This window comes from Nyctereutes procyonoides, unplaced genomic scaffold, assembly GCF_905146905.1.
Source record: "Nyctereutes procyonoides isolate TBG_1078 unplaced genomic scaffold, NYPRO_anot_genome, whole genome shotgun sequence".
NCBI classification, from domain to species: Eukaryota; Metazoa; Chordata; class Mammalia; order Carnivora; family Canidae; genus Nyctereutes; species Nyctereutes procyonoides.
This window is the reverse complement of record NW_026575160.1, coordinates 15,638,630-15,663,839: the sequence shown is the minus strand read 5'-3', so window position 1 is coordinate 15,663,839 and position 25,210 is coordinate 15,638,630. Positions and strand designations below refer to the sequence as shown.

The 25,210-nt window shown below is 40.6% G+C and overlaps 1 protein-coding gene across 6 annotated transcripts in view; it reads right to left on the bottom strand.

The window, feature by feature from the left end:
- Positions 1-54: 54 nt before the first annotated feature.
- CREB5 (cAMP responsive element binding protein 5) overlaps positions 55-25,210 on the bottom strand; it is a 403,646-nt gene continuing 378,490 nt past the window's right edge. For 5 of the 6 annotated variants that reach the window (XM_055314553.1, XM_055314548.1, XM_055314550.1 and 2 more), the window contains 4 exons: positions 19,546-19,869; positions 15,283-15,510; positions 7,558-7,666; positions 55-6,637 (listed from right to left, as the gene is read on the bottom strand). In XM_055314553.1, coding sequence (XP_055170528.1) covers positions 6,474-6,637; positions 7,558-7,666; positions 15,283-15,510; positions 19,546-19,869 — 825 coding nt within the window. In that variant the 3' untranslated portion in view covers positions 55-6,473. Of the gene's footprint in view, positions 6,638-6,950; positions 6,980-7,557; positions 7,667-15,282; positions 15,511-19,545; positions 19,870-25,210 lie in introns of all 6 variants that reach the window. The other variant, XM_055314551.1, reaches the window with a different exon arrangement.

The following is a 25,210-nucleotide window of genomic DNA, read 5'->3' as shown; positions in this document are numbered from 1 at the left end:
GGATAGATACCATTATCCCCAAACCCGAATTTCATCATACAAAAGTTACATGTATTATTTGCATTTGAGTGCTTTATTATATTGGAATTGCAGTGATATTATTAACATTTGTACAAATGCACAAAATCTTGTCTCTTCTTGCTCGAAAGAGATGTAAAAATCTGACCTCGTTGAACAGTCTTAATGAACTCATTGTCCATTGGTAACAATAAATGTGTTCACGATGCAACAAAAAGCTTAACATAAAATTGAACGTATTAAATGCTGCAGCAAGTATTTACATGTATGTACCCCCAAATTTTTTTTCTCCTTCCAGTAAGGAAGGTGGTTGCTTTACAAATAGACAGACAAACATAAATGCTTTGCTGTTTACAATTACAAACAACCCCGCAGTCCAGAATTTAAAGTGACAGCACCTTTTTTTGGGACTTCCTTAGTTAGCACTTACTTTGTACAGTGCTAAACTTTTTAGGTTCTATTTTTGGACAATATTTATATTCCAATTGTCCTAGAACACTGTGTTTGAACGGAGCCATCTTTCTGGGCCTTTTCAGAAGATCCCAAACCCCATGTCCCCGCCAGGGAGAACATTTCAAGCTTATCATTTCTCTAAGACAAACCTCAAAGGCAGAACTCCTCTCTCTATGAGGCAGGTGTGATTTAGCAGAACGTAGAAGGAAAGAGGGTGAGTAGGTCTCCTCTTCTACTGGCTGGCTGGTTGGGAAGGGTCCTTTCTCTGAAACCCCCTCCATGCAGCACTGCTGATAACTTCCATTATCTCCGGCCTATGGCATTGGTATTCTAAAGGAGCCAACTAGAATCTAATGAGCTTATTGTGCATAAGATTTTAATGATATACTTAAAGCTAATTTATTCAGGTTCCACATTCTCAGTCCTGAGGCTAAAATGATTCTGTTTTTTTTTTAATCCTAGAAAGTTCTATAATATGAAACTCAATGTAAGAAATCCTAAATGGCTTAAGAAGAGCTTTCTAAATCCTGGCTTCTAATGAGCTACATATTAGAAGTTGGTCGAAATACAATAGCGGATCGTTACTGATTCCCCTCTGATGATAAGCTTGGAAATGTATCAGAGTGTCACTTAAGAATATTAATCTTTTAACAAATGCTGGCAATTTGGCCTTACGCCCCTCTTCAACTTGTGGTAAATAGTTTCTTTTTTTAAAAAATAGACAATTTATAAGGAAAAAAATATATAAACACTCTTTAAGCAATTTGGCTATAAGCATTACATCACTGAAAAACTCCCCAAGAAATAGTAAAATATTTTGAGTGGACATACACTTTTTCATTTTCACAACATGATGAGCTAGGGTTTTTGTTTTGTTTTCTGTTTTTCATTTCTTTGTTTTGGTATTGAATTTTACGAGTAGGTTTATTGCTTCAGTGCCTTCTTATCCTTTCTCAGATTATCACTGTAAAAGAGAGGTGCTGTCCCTAATCACGTCACAAGGCAACATTGTATTTTTGAGACCTAGGAATGAAATAGACGGGGCCACTGTTACTTCAGCAGCCTCAGAGAGGACGGCTGGGACACCAGTCCACATGCACCATGGTGCACAAAAGAGTAAGTCTCCTGGCTCATTCAGGACACTTTGGTTTGGAGGATGAGATAGAAAACTCTTAAGTGTAGCTTAGCTGCTGCCTCACATCTGTTGCATAATATAACATTAAAAAAAAACATGCTATGAATAAAGGGCTAAAGAGTACAAACTGGCTCTTCTCCTTGGTATTCTCGTAGCAGGCTTAATCTAGGCTGATGTGAGGAACATGGCTTTGCTAGGATACTAAGGAACACACGCACATGTACCTGGTGCAAATATTCTGTAAAGTATTTGCAAATGATGCTGCTCAGAGCCTTAGAGGGAGGGTGGGGAGGTGGAAAGAGGAGAGCAGGAGGCAAGTTTGAGGACAGGGAGGGACTTTTGAGAGAGAACAGGAGAAACTGAAAGGGGTCGAAAAAGCTAAAGTGCAATTTTAAAATATAAATTATTTTAAAAGCAGAAGAGAGACTCTACATTGCCACTGTTCACAGAGGCACAGTTTTATTCAAATTTAAATGGGTTGTTTCCTTTTCCTTCTCAGATATGCTGCATAATGGAACTTGAATGGCTTCAAGCTACTGCACATTGTTTGGGACGGGACAAAACGAGCACTAAGGAAGCTGAATAGTGCAAGGCATTCTAGGAAATTGGGGTGGGGCGGGGAGAAGCAGAGATGAAGTTGTTTCTACACTTGGACAAGAAAGCTGTTCCAGTTATAGTTACCGATTCCCTTTAGCTGAACTCTGCTTCCTAAGGGAAAAGAGCTTACTTTTTAAAAATTAAAAAAAGAAGAAGAAATAAAAGTTTTTAAAAAACTGTTCAGAACACAGATTAAAAAATAACTCACAGAGCAATAAAAAATCCTTGAAATTTCTATGCACAGAGATCTAGGCAAAACACTTCCACCAAATGATGGAGAATAGCCATTTGAAACCCTGAAAAATGAAGATATACACAACTAGAGTAGTTTATTATGAACTAATACTTTAAAAACAAGTAGATCCTACAGAAGAATACTGTTCAAATGGAATGTTTTAAAATAACATTTATTAATAAATATCTTATAAAATTCTAAATTAATAGATTCCTGTTCAAATTTTTGCTTTGGTCCTTGAATTCCACTGTATACACACATACATACATATATATTTTCTTAGATGGTTTTTATTAACCAGAAAGAAGCACATTCTATCCTAACTGGATGGCTAGTTTTATAGCAGTTACTGATGCTTACAACACCCCAGCCCAAGGCTGGTCTTTCACCGCAGCTGGCTTCAGATTTTAATGGCAAACTCAACTGACACACTAGAATTTACTAACAGGCAACAAAACCACCTGAACATCCACCATCGGTGCGCTGTATTTGATTTCTTTGACCAGATGGGCTCCAAAGGGCTTTTGCCCCAAGTAAGTCACCCTAATTATCACAGTTCATGCAACGACACCACACAAATTGCCATCTCCCACAGGCCGTGTGAACACTGGGACTCGCTCACACTGACATGGAGGTAGGAGAGGGATGAGTGGGGGTGGAAAGGGACAAAAATCAGCTTCACACAGGCTTTAACATGAGGACGATCATCCGGCTAGGATTTCACTCTACCCGTCCTGGCATCAAATGTTGGGAAATGTCCTAAGGAGGAATAATTACGAAGTGGACGCCTCAATTTAGGATCGCCTGGTAGAAAATGCCATCAGGTCTACTTATCTAAGCTGTCAAGTCCCATCACATACGGTGAGGGGAAAGCGATGTAGAAATTTCCAGGTAGGCTGGCAGTGACTTGAAAGCCAGATGCTGCCAATTAAAAACAAACAAACAAACAAACAAAAAAACACGCACGAATGAGGAGGGGCAGTGTTGCAGGGGTTGCAGGGGCCTTCCCTCCTCAGGATGGGTGTGCTCCGAAGGTCATTACAACGGATTCATGAAGACCTAGGTGGATGACCCATTAATTGAGTGGGAGAGGAAAATGGGGCAGAAAAAAAGATGTTTTCCCAGATTGGCAAAAAATGTAGGGCACGGAGGGATTTTCAGGCAGGCTGGTGAAGGCTGGACCTTCCAGTGAAGTACTTAATACTGATAAGCCGAGTGTTGGATTTGACCAATGAGCCTTTCTGTTCAGGGTTTCAAGATGCTCTGACAATGAGCTGGCATCTTCCATTTTACTGTATTTCCACACTGCTAATGAATATACCTAAAGGCTCTAAGTATAACAAGAAGACAGTTTATTCTAATTATACATTGAGGGCCGTTTGCTAACGTGTGTGTGTGTGTGTGTGTGTGGTTGGTTGGTTTGCCTACTTAGCATAAAAAACAGACATAATTGAGCTCTATATAATGCACATCAGTCAAACTGTCAAGTTGCTGAATTAAGAAAACTCAGGCAAGTTCTTCACTACAGAGGCTTTCAGTTTAACAACTAAATATTCAATCAAGAGGTGGAACAGAAGTAAAGTAAACCATAATTTTAGTGACAGCCCACTCCCTGGACATTCTGATATTACCAGTGGATTTTTTAAAAAATCCATTTGATTAAGTGCTATGCATGCAGGAAAGAAAGAAAAGTTTTTGTTTACTTAAAGCAAAAAATAAAATAAAGATGTAAAAATTTAAAACCCGAGCAAACAGTTCAATGAGCTTTTTATCTTTTTTAGAGAGACACATACATGGTCCTAGAAAGGAGTTTTGAAAAAATTAAACTTAATCAGTATACAGATATACCTTAAATATTTCTTAGGAAGCCAGTTAGGTTCAACCATTTAGCTGTTACTGCTGGGATGCAAAACAAAATAACTATGAATTCAGTATTTAAAATACTTAAAAAAAGATATGTTTGTCTAAAATATAATAGAAAATTCTTTTCATTTGCATTTTTCTTTTTTTCTCTCTTTTTTTCTCTTTTTTTTTTTTTTTTTTTTTGGGTTTTTTTTGCGTGTGTGTGTGTGAGGGTTTGTTTTCCTGTTTTGTTTTTGCTTTTGTGTTGATGTTTAGACCACATATTCAGTCATGAGTTTCCCTGGACACTCGAAACTTTCTTTTGAAAGCACTGCATACATAAAAAAAATTGTTGATAAACACTGATTTAAAAAGCAAGTTATTAGATAAAACTGAAACTAGTTATAAAAATCATGCTTCACGACCCTCGTATTGTCTTTTTTCTCCAAAATAGATTCTTATGCTATAGTGAGAGATAAACACATAGACACACACCCACACACGTCTTTCCCTTTCCTGAACTCTTATAAAAGCTACACCTTTTGTAAAATACTATTATTCTAAATCCCATGAACACGCGCGTGTGCGAACACACACACATACACACACACACTGTGTTAGGAGGTCAATCAAGCATTCAAATGGAGATGAAACACCAGCACCTGTCTAGACTGCTGGAGGAAAACATTAGCCCCGTTACTTGTGAGATGTGATATTAAAACATTAGCACAGTCGAATGGCTTGTTTCAAGGAGGCACAACCGTGGTTTGGGACTCTCTGCTTTCTAAAATGGGCAAGTCGATGAAAGTTGCTGAAAATATAAATCAGAATTATTCAGAAGAGTGGAGAAGCCACATCCATGGGATTTTTTCAGCAGCCAAAGAAGGCTTTGGCTGTTCTGGGAGGGCTGAAAGCACCCCTCTGGAAACGTTAGGTTTTCTTTCTTTCTTTGTTCCTCCAGTAGTGTGTCCACTTTCACCCACCATAACGGCAAAGGCAGTTCCATAGGTTTAAGAAAAAAAATAGTAATAAATCTTAGTCTATTAGCAGCTGATGATGGAACAATGTGATCTGTGTAGTGAATAGAGAGCCCTTCTGAATTATTATATAGTATGTGGATTTTCAACCTTATAGACAGGCCATATAAAACCAGTTGTAATTTGAGGGTGTGATGTTATAGCCCGCATCATAATTTGGACCTTCACAATCGAGGCTTATAAGGCTCCCTTCCCTGGTGTCTCCACAGCTGGCATTCAACAGTGCTTCACCTATGGCTAAGCCACCTTTTATTTGCTCTGATTATTAAAAGCATTAAATCAGGCACGTTAAACATCTCCTGCTTACCATTTTTGTAAAAAGCAAGAGCTGAATGAATCCAGCTGCGGATCATGGGCAAAGGAAGCGATGGCTAGATCCATATTTTTGAGATTTGCTTTTTTTTCCCCTTTAGGAATTACTTTCTTCTTTACCTGCGATGCTAAGGGGCAGGGTGGGGGGTATAAATCAGCAGAAAGTAAAAATGAAGAGTACACAGGGAGCCCAGGAAAAAGTGGAAAAGGAAAGGAAGATTGGAGGAAATTAGAGGGTAATTCGAGGAAGTGGACCAAGAAGAGGAAGAGAGGTGGTGAGATGCTCGGTGGTTTTATTTGGACATCAACGGATCTTATAATTTTTTATAGGAAGAGAAGAAAATATGGAATAGGCTCTGTGTTTATCTGGAATTCTAGCGACATCACAGCGCAAATTCAATATGTGTTATGATGTCGCCAGACTCACCACCCAGTTACCTTGCATCCGTTTACGTGACATCTAGGTATGCCTCATTTTGGCTAAAAGCTTCGGTTTAACAAGATTCAATGTTTCAGGCAAAGGGTTGGACTGATAAGAATGAAACCGTTTCTATATACAGAAAGAGTTCAGTTTATAAACAAGTTAACTGGTACCAGAAAATTGGAGAAAAGCACCAAAGCATTTCCCAAGCTGATAGATTAATTAATTGCATAACTCCCTTTTTTTCTTATATAACTAAGTATAAAAGACAACATTTCCATAATAACTATAAAAATGAAAGCCAGTCTCTGAAGGGCTGAGGAGTCTTCCAGGTCTGAGTTAATTCTAAAAATGCCCTTAAAAGAAGGACGCATGATATGCGACAGCTCTTCTTGGAGGCAAGGTCTGACCCACCAGTGGATTTTAAAGGATGGGATTCAGGTCTGTTCGGTGAGTGGTAAGCTGACTGAGGGTGGAGCTTCCCACCACCTCGCTCACTGCGGAGGAAGTGGTGATGGTATTATGTTGGATGACCTGCTGCTGAGAGCAAGCTGGGACGGGGCTGGCAGGAGGACTGCTCTCCGGACCTAGGAAAAAGCACACACACACACATACCAATATAGCTCTTCTTGGGTGGACCTGTGGTCTACTCAGGAAAATATTACTACATGTTTACTAGAAATAGAAGAGTTTCACACATTTGCTCCTGGACATTAATTTCAAAACTTTATTTTAAACTGTAGTCAAAAGCTATGCCTTCCCACTTTATTAGCTACAAGCAAAGCCATGCTTTCTAGACCAGCAAAAATGATTTCATGTGTTCGAGTCTTTATATGTGAACTTCCCCATTTTTGTATCTTCACATAGCCATCCATATATCAAATGTGGAAAAATACTCACATGTGGTGGGAGAATCTGTGTTGCTCAATCTAAAAAATTATTTGAAAATAAATTGACCTTCAGCCATGAATCCCTGCTCCTCCCACCATCCCCCACTCAACTAGCATTTAACTTATTGACGTTCCAGATGCAGAAATTGGGGTCTAGAGGAAGGGGTTCACTTTACTTCTTGGAAAACTAAGACAAGGTCACTAGCTTTTCAGCCCAGTGAATAACAGGCAGCATACCTTAAGGCATTGCATGTGATTCACCGAATGCCTCTACCCCAGCCCATTTATTTCTCTGGAAGACTGCTAGCCCACTGGTAGTTGGGCTCCCGCAAGCTATTTTCCTACTGGCTGCATAATTGGAATTCGGTAGGAGTTTATAATGTGAAATGCCAGGGAAAGGCTAGCCAGAAATTTTTGGGAGATGGTGGGCATGGTGATAGGGCCAGAAAAGAGGGATTCCCCCAATGCAATAGTCTGGCAGCCACTGAAGAATTCTAGTATGATATCTGCCGGGGTGTGCAATCTACACTTTACTTTTGCTCTTTCAATTAAATCCAATGTGAAATTAATGGCAAAAAAATTGGACACTAAGAAAAGAGAAAAAGTCAATGACTTACTTAGATATCCTTGGGATTCTTTCTGCATGGCTGTTATTGGACAGTCTTTATGCGTTAACAACAGCTGTTTCAGCTGTGCCACCTCATTTTTCAACATGGACACTTCATTCTGGAAAGAGACATATCAAAGCCATGTTGAAAAGACCAGAGAATACAAGTCCCCATGCACCTTCAACGATGATACTGGCAAACTTTTCTGTTGTGTCTGAATGACATTAAGAATAATATTTAATGGGATTCACTGGAAAATGTGTAGCTTGCCTTTAATTTGCTCCTCACCTTTACCTGGGACTTTTTGAAAATACCAAATTTAAATTCAAGAGCTGAATCCTATTAAAAGTCCAGAGCATACCCTTCAGGTGGTGGACTCTGGGACATGTTACTTGGGTGGGAATCTCCACTCTACACAACCTGGGTGACTCTAGGCAGGAAACGTAAGCCAGCTGAGCTTCAGTGACCTTGTTTATAATTGGGGATAAAACCAGAATAAAGTTCTTGGAGTTGTGAGGATGGAATGAGGCAACACATGTAAAATATCAGGAATATTGCCTGGCACATACTGAGCAATCACTGAATTTAGCTATTCATTTTTTTTTAATTTCTTTATTTATGATAGTCATACAGAGAGGGAGGGGTAGAGACACAGGCAGAGGGAGAAGCAGGCTCCATGCACCAGGAGCCCGATGCGGGATTCGATCCCGGGTCTCCAGGATCGTGCCCTGGGCCAAAGGCAGGCGCCAAACCACTGCGCCACCCAGGGATCCCCGAATTTAGCTATTCATAATAATCATCTTCACACTGTCTGATAAGCTCAGGTTGACACTCAATGTGACGAAAAAGTGAATGTGGAACACCTGGAACAAATGTTGATCCTCTACCGGTGGGATGAGGTAAGCCCAGAAATGTGAGGGGCAATGAAGCTTTGGCCACGATTAAATTAATTTGATTGGTTCATTAACTAGTTTGGCTCATTTAAGCCTATGAATTCTTTCTGGCATCAATATCAGGGTATTGTGGATTCTGTGTGTGTGTGTGTGTGTGTGTGTGTGTATGTGTGTTTCTCGTGCCTCAAATCTCCACTTTATGTAGTAATTCACAAAGACCGATTCATAGCTTTGTAGAATAATGTGCTTGGCACTACTGCCTGTAAATATAAATGTAGAATAGGTGGTTGGTTCTAAGGTGCTTCCACTTGATAAAAGTAAACTGTAAACACAGCACTATCTCAAATAAGCCATTTTATAGTTGTGATAAATAATACCCTCTTTTTGGCCAATGTTCATTTGTGGCTGCCAGGCATTGTACTCCACATGTGGGAGACTTTAAAAAAAACATGCACACAGAAAAGGGTGTTTTAACATTGCTGTCATTAAGTTGTATCTACACTTTCAATATGAACTTGGCTTTTCAGGCATGCATTTACCACCTAAAAAAGTAAGTTTGGGATTCTAAAAGTAATTAAAATATTTTTTTTGCGACTTGTTTTAAGGAATACCTCCCATTTCCAAATTTATTTGCAAACTATATTATAGATAATAAAATGTTGAGTAACATAAGTAACAAAATAGTAAGAATCTTATCTACAAAAACCTTTCTCCAAATTTTACAAAATAAAAATGCCTGTCTGAGAAATTAGCATTAATGACAAATGAATCACTTAATTGCTCTTAATCTGCAAACATTCAGGAGAGTGAACTGCATCTCCCACCTCCAAAGGAGTATGACTGGTATGGGGCCTTATGAAAGCCAAAACTGACCCTTTCAATTCTGGGGTCAGTGCAACCTTTATTTATAGGACAACTTATTTTAGTCTTAAATACTAATTCTTTCCTCTTTGATTTTAATGCCCATTTAAATTCAGACAGCCTTCCTTGCTTTTCCCAGATTCCCTTTGTTTAAAAATGGCATGTGTAAAAGAAAGTTAGACTGGTAAATAGAAGGCAACCCCTGGTTAAAAACAAAACAAACAAACAAACACAAAATGAAAATAGAGAAAAAGAAAACAAAATGAAATGTCATTATTTGCAACTGAATTCTAGATACAGCACTTTTCTAACACCACAACTGCCAAGACACCAGCACTCTAAGGAGAAACTCTCAGCTGCAGATAATGCAGACAATCATTCTTAGAAAATGGAGTCAAGCTCCAATTTTTACGATATCCTCCCACAATTTTTCTTCTGTGACCTAGGAAACAACAAATAAGGAAAGTATTTAAAACAAAACCAAATAAGATTCTCTTGCTTTCTTACACTTCTAGAAGGGGAGAAAAAAAAAATCCCACCTGGTGGGCCTCTTGGAGAGGTTGATTTTATTCTCTGTTTCCTCCCCAACTACATTCTGCTCCGTCCCACCTTCTCTAGGCAGTGTTCAATCTCCCAGGCACAAAGTGTTCATTGCCCCTTCCTTAAAAAAACACTTTGAATTCCGTTCTTTGGGCTTCTACAATCGCAAGTTGCTAACTGCCTGCAATACTTGGCACACCCCAAATTGTTTCACAGTAAACCTTTTGCTTCCATGAGAGGCCACAACAGAACAGCACGGATCACCGCTATGAACAGCATATATAGTGTCTCGGCCTCTAACCAAAGGCCCAAACAAAATTGATAACTCAAGGGGCACTTTTGGTCTAGAGATAGCAAAGATCTTTATTAATAAAGCAATACATTGTCAGTATAGGAACCGAGAACCTGGGAGTAGGACGGTCTGTACAAGTGTAGGAACCTGAAGACTACCGTGGTAACTGATCCTTTAAAGATAGATGTGAATATGGACATATTTCTTAAAGTAATGCATTAGTAATTATGTTAGTTGAGTTGTGGTTGGAAAACCAATGCCAATCAATATTCTCCATAAAGAAGAACAATCAGCCTCTTGTTTAGATCACACACACATAATTCCGATCCTGTTAAGGATGAAATCAAAGTCTTTTGGCCACAGAAGCAACAGAAAATCCCAGGGCAACCTCCAGCAGGAAAAGGAACTTTCAACAGGGGTTTCAGAATAATACTGTTTGGCCTCCCAAACTGCCACACTGAAGTAATGGTGACAAGATGGTCAGAGGAGTTCTCCAGTTCCCGCCCCCAAAATGGTTGAGTGAAGGCTCTACAGACTCTCTCAACTCTTTGAGTATTTCTGTTTTGCCTTCTAGTGAGAAAGCTAACCACCTAATAATCTAATGAAAGAGTCGATCTTTATTTTTTATTCATTAGTCGACTACCTTTGGTATTCTCAACTATGCTTATATTTCAAGTCTTGTATTTCCTGAGGGGGCCAGTTCTGGCACCGCCCGTGCTTCCGAATCTTATCAGGGCAGATTCCAAAGCTATAGCTACAGTCTCAGTTTAGCACAAAACCTCATGTTCATGTATGTGTCCATATTGTTGAGAGAGTCTGTAGAGCCTTCATCAGATCCCATTAGGGAGACTTTGGATTAAGAAAGGTTGAGAATCGCTGCCCTAGAGAAAGCAGAGTAGATCATGTGCCGTGCACACGCATAATCACCATCTTCAAGTCTCCATGCTAACTGACCTAGGAGATGCTAGACTATATTTAAAATAAAAATGCTTTTCGAGGGAACATAAGTAGAATCACCTTGAATTCATTTTGGGAGAGAACAACCAGATAGCAAATGTTTCAAAATGCATGGAAGAAATAAAATGTTGCCCGCAGCTCTAGGAGGGAAATAAAAACCAGGCCTTCCGGAGGCACTTTCTTACTCTGAATTACCTTGCTTTATGAATTGAGGCAAATCACCAATTTTTTTACTCCCCTGCATGGGTTATAATAATCGTTCTAGGTCTTCACATAAAAGTACTTTACAAAAGCAAAGTATTAATAATCAGTATTAATTATCCTGTTGAAATCAGCCCTTCATTTTTTCAGTTTTTGAACTGTGTTTGGGTTTGCTACTCTAAAGCAGTTAGCCATTTAGACAGGGACTGTCAGAGGCTAGACACCGTTGTATTAATCCATTCTTTAACCCATAAGGTTGTCTGGGGGGTGAAGTAGTGTCCCTATACAGACATTCAATACCATAATAACATATTTTAAACAAGTACTCCAAGAAGTTCCTAATAGCTACATTTGCAGTTTTTGGCTTTGGGGATGTCATTCTGTTAATATGATAAACCCAGAATGCTTTCTGATGCAAGCAGTAGTCTGTGCCAAAAAAATAATTATCAAAATGGGCCCTACAATATAGCACCCACCCACCCACACACACACACACCCCACACACTTATTTTTTCTTTTTTGTAGATTAGCCGAGGCCAGGTTTAGTTCATTCTAAAACAAAGGACTCTCAATTTGTAAGGCAACAGTTCCCATCTGGCCTATTCTCTTGCCAAGTCCCAAACCTGGGCTCATGTGTCTAAAATTTTAGCAGCGACTTAGGCCATGTGTCTTTGCACTAAAAAAGAAAAGCAATTATTTCCACGGGCGACCAGATGATTTCCATATCATCTACTGCACACAAACAATCCACCGAGCACCCCATCAGTAGCTGATAAATTCAGAGCTGATCTTAGCTAGTCTGTCAGAGAAAAGAACGTGGATTCCTTTAGTTGAAGAATTTTCTACAATGAAAGATCATACAGCAGTGGTTTGGGTCAAGAGAAGACTTGCTTGAGTCCTCAACCTAATACTTGCTGGTTGTGTGACATTTGGGAAGATTCCTTTTGTCCCCTTGACCCTCAGTTTTTCCCTCTACAAAACGTCAGACTGGGTGGTTTCTGATATTTGCCTCAATTCCTATACCTGTGTTGACCTCTTGGGTTTAGATTTGTTGTGAGACAAGGAAATGAAGTCTGGGAGTTTGATTTTGTTTTCTTAGGTCTGACTTTTTCCAATCTGAAACTCTGCAGCCCAGCTAAAAGGTTCTATGCTGAAAAACAACTCAAAAGTGGCAGCTGGCCATCCAGACCTTGGATATTCCGTTTGGCTAGAGTTTGTTTGCTTAGCACCTTCCATTTCTGTTTACTTAAAATTTGGCTCACTGGACTAGCCTCAAGAGAGACACCTTTTTCTTTTGACAAAGGTCCAATAAGAGGGAAAGGGTCATTCAAAGGTAGCAGAATCTGCATATCCTCTCCAGCATCATAAGGCATGATGTGGAGCACTCAGCATCCCAGAAAACATGGAACGGCTGTGGTTTCTGTCCCTCTGAAGCAAAGCAGTGGTTGGAAAACACAAAGAATTCAGTCTTCTCAGAGACTGTCCCTTCCTTGGGCACTGCTTTAACAACCAAAAATATTGGTGCCTGTTGATTGGCCCAAATAAAACTTTCCAACCCCCTGGTTTTGGGGGTCTAGAACTCTAGTATCTTTTTTTCCTTTGTCATCTATGGTCCTAAAGAATGGTAAAAATTAATGGATTAGGGCCTTGTAAAGGGTAAATTTATCTTATGTGTTTTGTAAAAGCAATAAGATACAGGCATATGCCAAGTCATGAAGACATTTGACTCCAGGGAGACCAGCATCTTCACTTTCCCTGGATCTCTGCTGTGATCTCCCCCTGTTTTTAAGCTCTAGGACCATAGTCAATATGCTGATGTAATTCTGCAAGGACTCATTTCAGTTAAAACTGATTTAAACATTTGTTGGCATCTGATATGTGCCAGCTGGCTACTCATGGCTCCTTCATCTAAGACAGTGGTTCTCAATCACTAGGTCTGATTTTGCCCCCACAGGGTATAATGACAATGTGTGGAGACGTTTTGGTTGTTACAACTTGGTGGTGAGACAGGGCGTGCTACTCATACCTAGGAGGTAGAGGTCAATGATACTACTAAATATCTACTACGAATAGGATACAACAGAGAATTATCAAGGCCCAAATCCAATAGTGCCAAGATTGAAAAATCCTGCCCATTTTCATGGTCCTCTTGCAAACCTCACAACTGGTAGCAAATTCCAGAGATTCCCACACGGCAGTCATTGCAGAGCCAGTGGCTGTAATATTTGCTGGATCCACATGTACCAGAGTTTTTATTGACTTAACATGTTTGCACAAATTAACTCATTATTTAATAATTTAGCCTCATCCTTACCAAGAGTATCTGTGAAATTGAAGGTCTGATGTTTCAATTACATTTTTCAATATACACAAAAATAAAAACATGATTACTATAAATGTTAAAAGTGCTTACCATCTTCTACCTAAAACCTTCTCACATACCACTGTGGCTGCCAGGATTTTAGAACTACAGATTTTCAAGTTGCTATGACTTTCAAGGTGTTAAGAGTCCAGCCATCCCACTGTGGCTTGACTCCCTTCAATCACATCCTTGCCAAGTAGTCAGGCAGCCAGTTCTTGGACACTCCAGAGATGGGGAACTCATTCATTTACTCAACAAGCAGATACTGAGTATAGACACTCAGGAACTCAGCATGTTAGCTTGACACTATACTAGAAACAGAGTTAGGGAGTAGAGTAGGGGGAAAGGGCAATAAGATAAGACACAGCCCCCACCTTCATACACATATAAGCCACTGGGAAGAATTACTACTCTATTTCCCATATCTGCTATGTATGTTTTCCATTGTCTTTCTCATGTCTATCACACAAAGGATGATAAATTTAGTGGAAAATGTAAGCATCTATATGCAGTCCATGTATAATCCAAGCTTTCTTTATATACTTTTATGTATACATTTGCTGTCCAAGGCCATTTCCATTGAATGCACTGAATATGCAAAAGCTTTGGGAGCTTGGCACCTCTACTGTTCCTTTCTAAGGACACACAGAGAACCAGGTGGGGAAAGGTGAAGGTGACCTACAAAAACTATTGAGGAACAGATCCTCCCCATTTGGGGCAATCTTTCCCCTCTTCCCTCCACTTTTCAGCCATTCTCTCTGCTTCTAGAAGCACGAGGCCATAATCCCCAACTCTTAAAGCTATCCCTGCATATAATTATTTAGTTGCTTTTTCTGCTGGTGGAGAGGGCATTCCTTTTCGTGTGAGAACAGATGCCCTGAATGCATCATTTGTAACACATGAGGTCCGCCGGAGAAGCCCTGGGTACTACACTTTCCTCCCCTTCTCTCAAACGCTCCCAGAAGTGGCCTTGTTAGGAAATGTCCCCCGCTGAGCCACCCACGAAAAGGAAAAATCTTGCAAGATTCAAATCTTGTTGAGTTAGAAAATGAGACGGGAACATGTCTTTTCCTATAGAGCAAAATAACAACCATGAACGTTCTTTTCCTCCATTAAACAAAAACAGCGGTCACCCAGTGGAAGTCAAAGCAACCCCCTCCCTGGTGAATACAAAGAACTGCCTTTGGGTTGAAGATTTATTATGTGTTAGGTACCGGGAAAACTGCTTTGGAGACATTAGTTCACTTATTACTCCCAACAACTCTATGAGGTTATTACTCCCATTTTATAGATGAGGACACTGAGGGCCTGGGGGTTAAACACAATTAATGGCTGAAGGAGAGTGTGAACCTCATCTGACCAAAGCCTATGCTGTCAGCCCTATACAACTCAGTTGGGCAGCTTCTCTCTCCTCAGAGCTTTGCAGGCAGATTGATTTAAAACTGAATGATCATTTTGTTTTGTAAAGTGTCCCAGAGTTAACCAAAGCTTGAGGAGTAGGCCTGCAGTTGCTCTGTGGGCTAACGTGTGGTATTACTGCTTAGGTCAACAAGTGCCTGCCGGGGGCAGGAAATGCCAACTGTACACAGGGCTTTTTGAGTCCCAAGGAAAGAGACAGTGGCCTGCACCTGAAGCTGCATGTTTGTCTGGGTGAGTTCTTCTGCTTTCTTTTCCAGTGACATCACCCAGACCTTCCTCTTCTGTCTGCAGCGGGTGGCAGCTGCCCGGTTCCGTTCCAGAAATTTCCTCCGCCTCTCGTCGGGATCCTCGTCCACCACCCTTCGCCGGCGCCCCCCTGTCGGCTGGGGCGGCTGTATTGTCTGGGTTGGCTGCATCTGTTGCGTCGCTGGTGAGACCTGCTGGGCATGAGAGGGAAGGGGTCAGGGACAGAGAAGGAACATGCTGGGTGAGAGAAGAAACCCAAGCTGGTATTGGAACACAAAGTACAGAGAGCTGGTGGCTCATATCAAACTTGTTTTCTAAGAACAAAGTAACTAGTGAAATCGAGCTCATGAAAGGCATCGCTGAACTATCTTCTGTGATATTTTGGCAAGACGTAGAAATGATTCGCGAAACAGAGTCAAATAAATTTTTTCCCTGACAGCCATTTGGGCTGAACCACAGCTGAGGAAACATGTTTAACATCTCCCTCAGATGTTAAACATGTTTTATTTAAGGTGTGTTTTAAAGGTTTAATGTGCCAGCGCAGGGCTACAGGTGAAAGCAGAGAGACCAGGGTTATTGTCACAATACTGTTGAGTCTTCTGTCCTCTGCTGAAAACTCCTTCCGGGCAGGTTGTGTCCTGGTGTCAAAGCCGTGTTCCTAGAACACACCTGTGGAACATCATCACCCCTGCGACTCCTGCCGAAAGAACCCTGGGAAGCCCAGAAAGCAGCTACAATCCTATTTTCACCATTTCAGAGTTCTTAAAGCGAAGGGCCTAGCTGGACTGGCACATTCCAGATGGGTCCACCTGCCCCTTGGAGCTGAGCCGGAGCCAGGCCTTTCCAGATGGCTGGAAGTGGGGCCTACACGATGGATGCCCAGAGCAGCCCTGAGCCCTGTAATACACCTTGTCTGTGTTACAGGGAGAGAGGGCTAGGAAGCACCACATATATCGTAAGGAAACCCTAGGAGTGGCAAAGCACTTTATTAAAAATTTTTACTATTCTTATAGATTCCCTCTAAGAACTGCAAGAGGCTCAGTGGTACCTGAAGTTTTGGAGACTCCTGCCCATACAGCTTTATTTCCCTTCATAAGGCAGACACACAGCACTGAGTGAAATTTCCACGACTGACTCTTTATGTGTCTGGACACCTAATGTTTTCCCTAAAGCACTGCACTCCTTTCTTCATCCTCAATAAAGGGTGTTCTTTTTCCTTCTCATTTCTCAGTCACTCAGGCTTATGGCTGCAATATCTATAAAGTTGTTTTACAAGAGACATTTAACCTATAGAAATAACAGGCAAAAAAAAAAAAAGTGTTTAAAAGAAAGCACAGCAACCTTTGCTACCACATTCCGAATCTATATTTGAAATCCATCAGAGTGACTGTAATTGTACTAATAATTGCTACTGGTTGACATCAGTGGACTGAAAGTGATATATTTTAATACCAAATTCTATCAAAGCTTCTATGACTCACTGTAGAGGAAATCAGGCTCAGGCCCGAAGTCGATTGCATCTCAGTGATTTTTGTTTAAACCGGAGACATTTTCTAAAACTGCTTATTGGTGATTCCTTTCCTCCCAATCACAGAGAAACAACAAAATAAATTTAGTGTTGAAGTTCTTATTCACCAGAGTGGCTGGTGAAAAAGCGAGCCTTGTTATTAGCAAAGGGTTAGCACTTGCCATTTCAGATGCTGGCTGCTGAGCCAGCTACCTCAAAGCAAAGCATTAGGAAGGAACTTGCTAACTTGGCCATTTTTGCCTGTACCATTTCTTTTAGGCAATTTGTGTTGTCTGTCAGCCACAAACAAGACTCTCAAGGAGGCAAAACTGGGTTTTGAACCTCTATCCCCAAGACCTCTCAGTTGATACTATGTTCTCCCACCAACCTTTATCTCTGACACTTCTCTTGTGCCTTTACCCGAGGGGTGAAGTTATATGTGGTGGCTTCAGGCTCAGGCTTGGTTCAGGGTTGAAAGCGCAGTTTGGCTAAGAGAAATTCCTAGTGACTGAGGAGTGATGCCAGGACTCTAGAATCACATCCTTACATGCAAGAGAATCCTAAGAAGGCAGGAGGAATTACAAATGCAACTCTAAGACCAGAATATACATCCCTGGTAATTACCGTTACTTATTTTTATTTTAAAAATAGAATTCTGTTGGCATAGATGCTCTGAAACTTTTGATAAAAAATAATGAGTTGTTAGTTCATAAAGGCAAATTTATTGGAAGTCATATTAGAATCTCACAGGCAGGAGGACCTCAATAAACTTCTGTTCCTAATGCTCTAATCATTGTATGCTTAAGCAATATGACAAGATCTCAGTAATCAGCCAAGTTCATACAATTTAAGGGTGGCATTTTGAGTATTGTTTAAATGATCTTGTTCAAATTTTAACAAGAGCAACCTGTACTCTTTCTCTTTAGTATGGGATTAAAAAACAACTGTTTGTGCAGCTAATTATAATAGCAATTAACTAATTGCATATACAGTTGGCCACTTACTGACTTGAAATGGCGGGCAATTGGCTAATTGGTAATTAGCTAATGAATGGTTTTTACATTCAACTAACGGTTATACTTGTCTGTGAAGTAACTTGCTGACAAGGAAACCAAAGCTTGATGCTATCCTTTTCCTTAAAAAAATAAGTACAAATGTGAATTTATTTGCCTATCTTTGCACTTCTAGTTTTCTTTGTCCCTTTTAACTGTCTCCATGTCCTACTAAGGCATTTGACTAAAAAGGTGCTTTGGTCGGCATTTTATTGCTGAACAACTTGCTAGACATCTATCATATTACTTCAGTTTGGAATTAATCATGGTTAACATGCATTGATACCTGTGCCAAGGGCCTTCCAGACATTGTCTTAATACTCCTAGAAGTCTATGAATTTCATCTATTATCTATGAATTTCATCTATTATCTATTATTACCACATTTTGCAGATGGGACCACTGAGGTTAGGGAGTTTAGCTGACTGACCACAGTCACACAGCAAGTAAGGTGGGAAAAGAATTACAGATTTTTTCACTGCACTCTTACTCGCTATATAGAACTCCTCTGACTACCTTTGCAAAAGTAAGCTTACCTAATGAATAAGCTTATCTATTGAATAGGTAAGAGAGAGATAATAGATCAGAGAGTTGCTTGTGAACAACCCATCTTGTTGATGGCCATCCAAGTCTGGTGTGTGTTAGAGGAGAGGGTTCTAAAGCTCCAAACTGCCTAGTGTGAAGTCCAGAGGCAGAGGATGGAGGAGATGGTGAATAAGTGTTATTTGGAGATTCCAGGCTACCAACACCACTCTGACCCAACTGGTTGGAACCTGGCAGTGTGGGATGGGTGGAGGGGACTGACAAAGGTCATCCTGCTTCAAGATCCAAAGTGTCTTGGGCTAGCCATGCCCCTAGACATGTTCTTCATCCACTTACTAAAACGTACTTGGGCACATGGACCCACCTCTCTTCTTGGGCTGGGTGACATAACGTCTGCCTTGTCCCCCAACCCTCTTTCAGTTGAGTCTAAATGCTGGCTTTCTTTCTAGCCACTTCTGGTGACTCTCCACCCCTGGGATCTGGCCTTTCTCTAGAACCAATCATCTACAGAGCTTGGCTCTCTGACTGCTGCCTCCAACGCACTTCACATTAGGTGGCATGAGTCACCTCTCTTCATCATTTATACAGCACCTTATGCCCTATCATCCATTACCAAGCTTCTTTGTCTGCCTGGAACTGTTATTTTTTAGATTTTTAACATTTAGTGTTAGTCAGAAGACTGTCCGTTGTATTTAACTTCCATTTTACAGGTGCCAAAACTGAGTCTCTGTTACAAAGCACTGAAGTTAAAATCATGGCTAGAATTCATTTATTTTTCTCATTTTTTTTTTATTTTTCTCATTTTTTATTCACATCTTTCTTCACATGCTCCAAGTCTTCCTGATCCTCCCATCGCTATTACTTTTTTTAGAGTTACCTTTGTCATACTCTGCAAACAACCAGATTTTGGAGCACTTGAAGTTTACATTTGCCCTCAGAGAGTAGACCTGATATTTACTTCTAGAAATGAGGATCTGGGAGGGTCTTACAGGTTGCCATCATTTCCTAAGAAAGAACAGAGCTCAGAACACCCAAGCTTGTCACACCAGGTTGCTGCCAATGAGCCCCACATTCAAGCCTGCGCTGATAACAACAAGGGGGTAAGAGATCATAAAAGGGTCTACCTGTGCTTGGTTGCCGGAGTGCAGGGGTGGGTGTGGCGAGGTCTGGTGATGTGCAGGGTGCGCGTGAAGGTGGGAGTGGGAGTGATGATGTGGGTGGTTCTGCTGGTGATGGGGCTGAGGGTGAGGATGGTGTGCTGGGTGCTGGTGCTGGTGTGGGTATGGGTGATGGGCTGGCAGTGTCTGGTGCTGATGCGGGTGTGAGTGCATGTGATGATGTGGCGTCTGGTCCTGCCGGGAGCCCATCATTTCCATCATATGTCCCATGGTGTTCATATTCCCATTTGACATGGCGGCAGGGTGATGAGTCAACGCGGCCTTCAACCTCTGAAACAGAACAAAACAAGAGGGGACAACTGAGGTCAGTAGTGTACAGAATAGGGATTTTGAATCAAAACGACTCATAGTTTCAATTCTATGTTATAGTACTCCTGTCAATGATTTTTTATTGGTTGGCAGTATGACTTTTATGTTAATTTCAAATTCTCATATATATTTTAGCGGCTAGGAGGGTCAATGTCGGCTGGAAATGTTAATTCAACTGTCACAGCAGATGAACAGGATACCCTGTTAAGATGTAGGCAGTCTACTAAAGGGTATTTCCTACTAATTTCCAACTATCGAATATTCATCATATCCCATTGGCAGCTGAATATAAGGATAAAGTAAATAAAATCATTCAATACAATAATGTCACTGAACAGAGGGCTTATTTGATATGACACTGTGTTTCATAAGGGTCACAAGAATAAAAGGTTTATTCCTCTCAAAAGATTTCTCAAATGCAAAAAGGAAATAACTTCAAATTTCAGAATACAGGAATAGTACTGTGGTTATTTTAGGGCTTCAAATTAGATTCATGATCTAGAACTTTTGGAGTCAGTTAGTAGGTCTTCTCTATTTGTTACCATAAAATTTCTCATAGTCCTGATGACCTAATTCTTCTCACACAATAACGTTCTTCCGATTTGGGGAAGGAAATGAGGAATGTGGAAAAATTTGGAGTATTGCATTCTACAGCTTCATTGATGGCCACATCACCAGGCATATCTCTAACACAAAAGCATTATCCATTAACAAGCAAACAGACATGCACATGAATAACTTATACCTGAATCTAAAGCAGGGATCAGTAAACTTTTTCTATAAAGAGTCAGATAGCAAATATTTTTACCACTGTGTGTGCCTTATGGTCTCTATCACAACCACTCGGTTCTGCCCTTTGAGTGCAAAAACAGCCATAGATGGTAAGTAAATGAGTGAGCATACTGTGTTCTAATACAACTTTACTCAGGGACAGGAAGTTTGAATTCCATATAATTTTCACATGACATGAAATGCTATTCTACATTTTGATTTTTCATCATTTAAAAATGCAAAAACCTTTTTTTAGCTCATGCGCTGTACAAAATTAGGCCATGGGCCAGATTTGGCCCACGGGCCATGGTTTGCTGGCCCCGATTTAAAGAATCAGTTGGTAATCAGCTTAGTCACAGTTTCTTCAAAATTGCCTTTTCTTGTACACAGGCAATTATCATCCTATCCTGAGGGGCACAATGTGCTAAGTACTGTATAATACAGTTATTCCTTGGAAACGTATTTTCTGCAATGATGATAGTCTGGTTGGCAAGCTCACACTGGCTTTGTGAAATATTTGCTAGGGGACTCAAAGTTCTCTCCTGATTTGTGTTCTTATCTGATTAATGATAGTGGTGTGCCATCACTGTGAAAAGGAAGAGTTGTATTTAAATGTGGGTCAAAGCAACTAATCTCCAGCCCCCAATTTTAACGATTCTCGACTGTTCAGAGTAAGCTGCTGATAAATGCCAACCGAATTCATCAAAATCTTTAAACACAAGGAACCTCCACTTGTAAAGGAAAAATAAAGGGCAGTGGAGTATGTGACAGACTTTATCTTAGTATTAGATAATCATTGAAAAGATTTCCTACATCCAGATTCAGTGACCACTAAGCCTACTTGCTTCCTCTTTCATGAGTATCAGCTACTGACTGACCTTCATCATATTAATCGTGAAGTTAAGCTTCCTGAATCCCTGAGAAAGATTAGATGCTCAGTATTGATTGCGTTTATTACTAAACATAAAGGTGAACTCATACTCCTCAACTTCAATTTTTAGAAATGATTTCATTATTTTTAGAAAAATTCTAATTACAAAAAAAAAGCAATGCTTGAAAGTACAATAAAGTCAACAACCAATGAACCAAATGCACTGTTTATATTTGGTGGGTGAATGGCATTCCAGACAACTCTCTATATGCATATGTGGAGGTGGAAAAACAAGTAGAATAATTTCACCTCTGTGGGATAGTAACAGCATGTAACTGAAGAATTCTAATTTGAATATAACCTAAGCAAAAGAAGTAAACAAATAAAATGAATTGCTGGACTTCGGCTGTATGTTTCTTTATGCCAAGAAAAGTTTCCAAATGACATCTCCAAACTTAAGGGTGAAGAAAATTATGAAATTATACTGAATCACTGGGTTTTTTTTTTAAAGAAATTGGGTAGTATTGATAAACTATTCTTCGTAGTTTCATTATTATAAAAACACAGCTATGTAGTACAAAAAAAAAATCAACTACTACAAGAAAATGAGGTGAAAGAGTAAAACCTACCTGCCTACCCTTTTCCCTCTGTGCCCCAGTCCCAAGTAGCTTGCCTTTGCTTTCCTTAACAATATTTCTTCCACACTTTTCTATATGAGTAAAAATAGCTAATAACAATGTCTGGCATTACTGCATGCACTCACTGCATGCCACTCCTCATTCTATGTTTTACAAGTATTAACTCACCTAATCCTTAGAACAATCCTGAAAGGGCTAAAGGAGAGGCTAAGCCACCTGTCCAAGCTCACATCACTGGAGAAATGTAAAGGCATGCTACCTCTAGAGCCTGTTCTCTAAACCAAGAAAGAAGGTGCTGGAAGGCATACCATGCACACTTGTCAAAAACAGTTATAAACTATGTTATGCCACCTCCTTATCATCAAAAGAAAGGCATAAAGAAGAGATAGGTCTATGATAAAAATGACAAGATGCCATTGCTGCATGGTCCAGTGCATGGTGACTCAGCCCACAATGAAGATCTAGATACACTCTTTCTGAAACTTGGCATACAGAAGGGTGAATGGTAAGAATTTCCAGAAAGCTCCAGTGCAGCAAAAGACCATGGACTTACCATGATCACTTCCCTTGTTACATTTGTGAAGAATGGATACTTGTATTTCTCCCTCCCACTGTGTCCCCCAATCTGATAACATGTGTCCCTTCTTCTTGTCCCCACTTCCTAACCCTTGGGTTTATGACCCTTTTGTCTTTCTAATGTTCAGAAGACGATATGGTGTAGGCACAGACACTGAAGGGTGTGGCCCTGCCTTCCCATCAGCCCTTGCTCTTCTGACGCAGGCCCCACAGGCCTTTGCATTTGACAGTTTTCTTGCCTGAAATGCTCTTTCCCTTTCTTCAGTCATTTTATTTTTATTTTTTATAAAAGGATTTAATTATTTGCGAGAGAAAGAGAGAGAGTTTGGGGGGAGGGGCCAAAGAAGAGAATCTTCAAGCAGACTCTGACTCTGGGCCCAGCCCAGAGTCCCATGCGGGGCTTAATCCCATGACCCATGAGATCACAACCTGAACTGAAACCAAGAGTGCAACGCTCACCTACTGAGATACCCAGGCACCCCTCTTCAGACATTTTATAGCTTTTAGCTCTTGGCTCCTCCTTAGTAAAATTCTTCTTGGTCTCCTGGTCAAAATCAATTCCTGTTATTACATGGTCCCAGTAGGGCCATATTCCTCTTTTTAATTCAGTTTGTAGTTATGATTTTTAGTATGATTATTCAATTCATATCCAGCAACCATCCCAGACCATAAGCTTCATGAGAGCAGGTTATGGTTGGATTTTTGGATTTTGCTCACTGTTAAATTCAGAGCTTTAGCACAGAGCCTGGTACATAGTGGGCACTAAATTCATATTTTTGAAATGAATGTCCAGATGAGTGAATGAATAAATAAAAGAATCTTCTGAGGCTCCTGAGGATGCAGCATCTTCAACTTGGACCACTGCAGGTACTGTCTGGGGGTCAACCAAAGTCACTAGAAAAGATTACAGAAGTCATGGAGGCAGGCTACAAATGCACCGTCAAAGGAGCTTCCTGCTCCATACCCTGCCTGCCTTCCCAAAACTGATAACGGAAAAAAGAAAATGTAAAGAAACAAAAGGAATGTGCATTAACTTTCTCTTGACACGTTTTCCCTGAAAAAGTGGGTATGGAAAATTGAAAAGCTGTTCGGTCGTGGGTCACTGTGTTATCCCTTCAATGCTACAAACAACTTTCCCACCTTTAATTAGGAGCCAATGGCCACCTTTAATTAGGAGCCAATGGAGCCTGACAAATAAACACTCTGCACCAGATCTTCATCTCTCAAATAATTAGCTTGTCCTGTTAAGGGAAATTACTTGGTTGCCTCAAGTCTATTCTTGCATATTTCACGCCAAGACAACAATACTAGTAAGGCTTATAACATTCCCTTTAACTATTTACTCCCCCAACAAATACTGATGGAGCATCTACTATGTGCTGGGCACATCATTATTTGCCCACTACCTGAAAGAAATGGGAGACACATAAAACCAAAGCTTTTACAAAGCCCTGGAGAGAAAACACACACACTCCAGCGAGGAAAGGAAGGCTTTCAAGCACCTCTCAGAGCACATCAGGCCTTGGGGTTGAGTCCACTCCTTGGGGTTGGAGCACCAGTTAGTGTCCTCTTTGCAGGAAAGCAGTGCCAAGAGATGATTATTGGGGCCCTTCTCAAAGCCCTAAAGAGCCTACTGCTTCCCTGTATCCTGGTGCCAACACAAATCATTGCACTGTAAATCATTAAAATATACCAAATGTAGATATTTGTACCCCACTCTTTCAGGGATGATGAATGACCATTAAATGAGTCCAAGCTGTATTTTGCAGAATGATTTTTCTTTCTGAAGCCGAACTGTGTCTTGTTTTAAATAACATTCTACCCAATGCCAAGAAAAGGCAAGGGAGAGAGAGGAAAATTAATGAGCAAATAAACATATATTTTTCAGCTATGAAAACCGGGGCTCTCACTGAGGTGTGGCTGCAAGAAAGAAAAAGAATGATTCTGTTTACTCTCTATCATCCTTTACCACATCCATTTACTTGAGAGAGCAAATCAGGAGAGACAGCGAGAAGCCCGACACAGCTGGTTTCAGTCAAAGAGGGTCATTTTCCTTCGTTCTGTGTATTTTACAAGATCCTTGTTCACTGTTCCCGATGGGAGCGAGGTGGGCCTGCTGCCCAGGATCCGAGTCCTGGTGAGGAATCAGCCACCGACCCCGCCGCTCCGCCCGCTTTCATCTGGGGCTTCGGGCACCTGGTGAGGCCCAGGTAGGCATGCACGCTCCCGACATGCATGTGGGCCTGCGTGAGCGCACACGCACACGCCACACCCACCCACACCCACCGCAGGCAATTTATCTCCCATTAACAACTCGCTCTTGCCAATTAGAAACATTTGTGGAACTGTAAAAACATTTCTCCTCCATCCTCAGCGCAGCCGATTGCTTATGTTTTACAGACTCTGAAAGCCAAGGCGAATTAAACATTATTTGAAATTCAGCTGG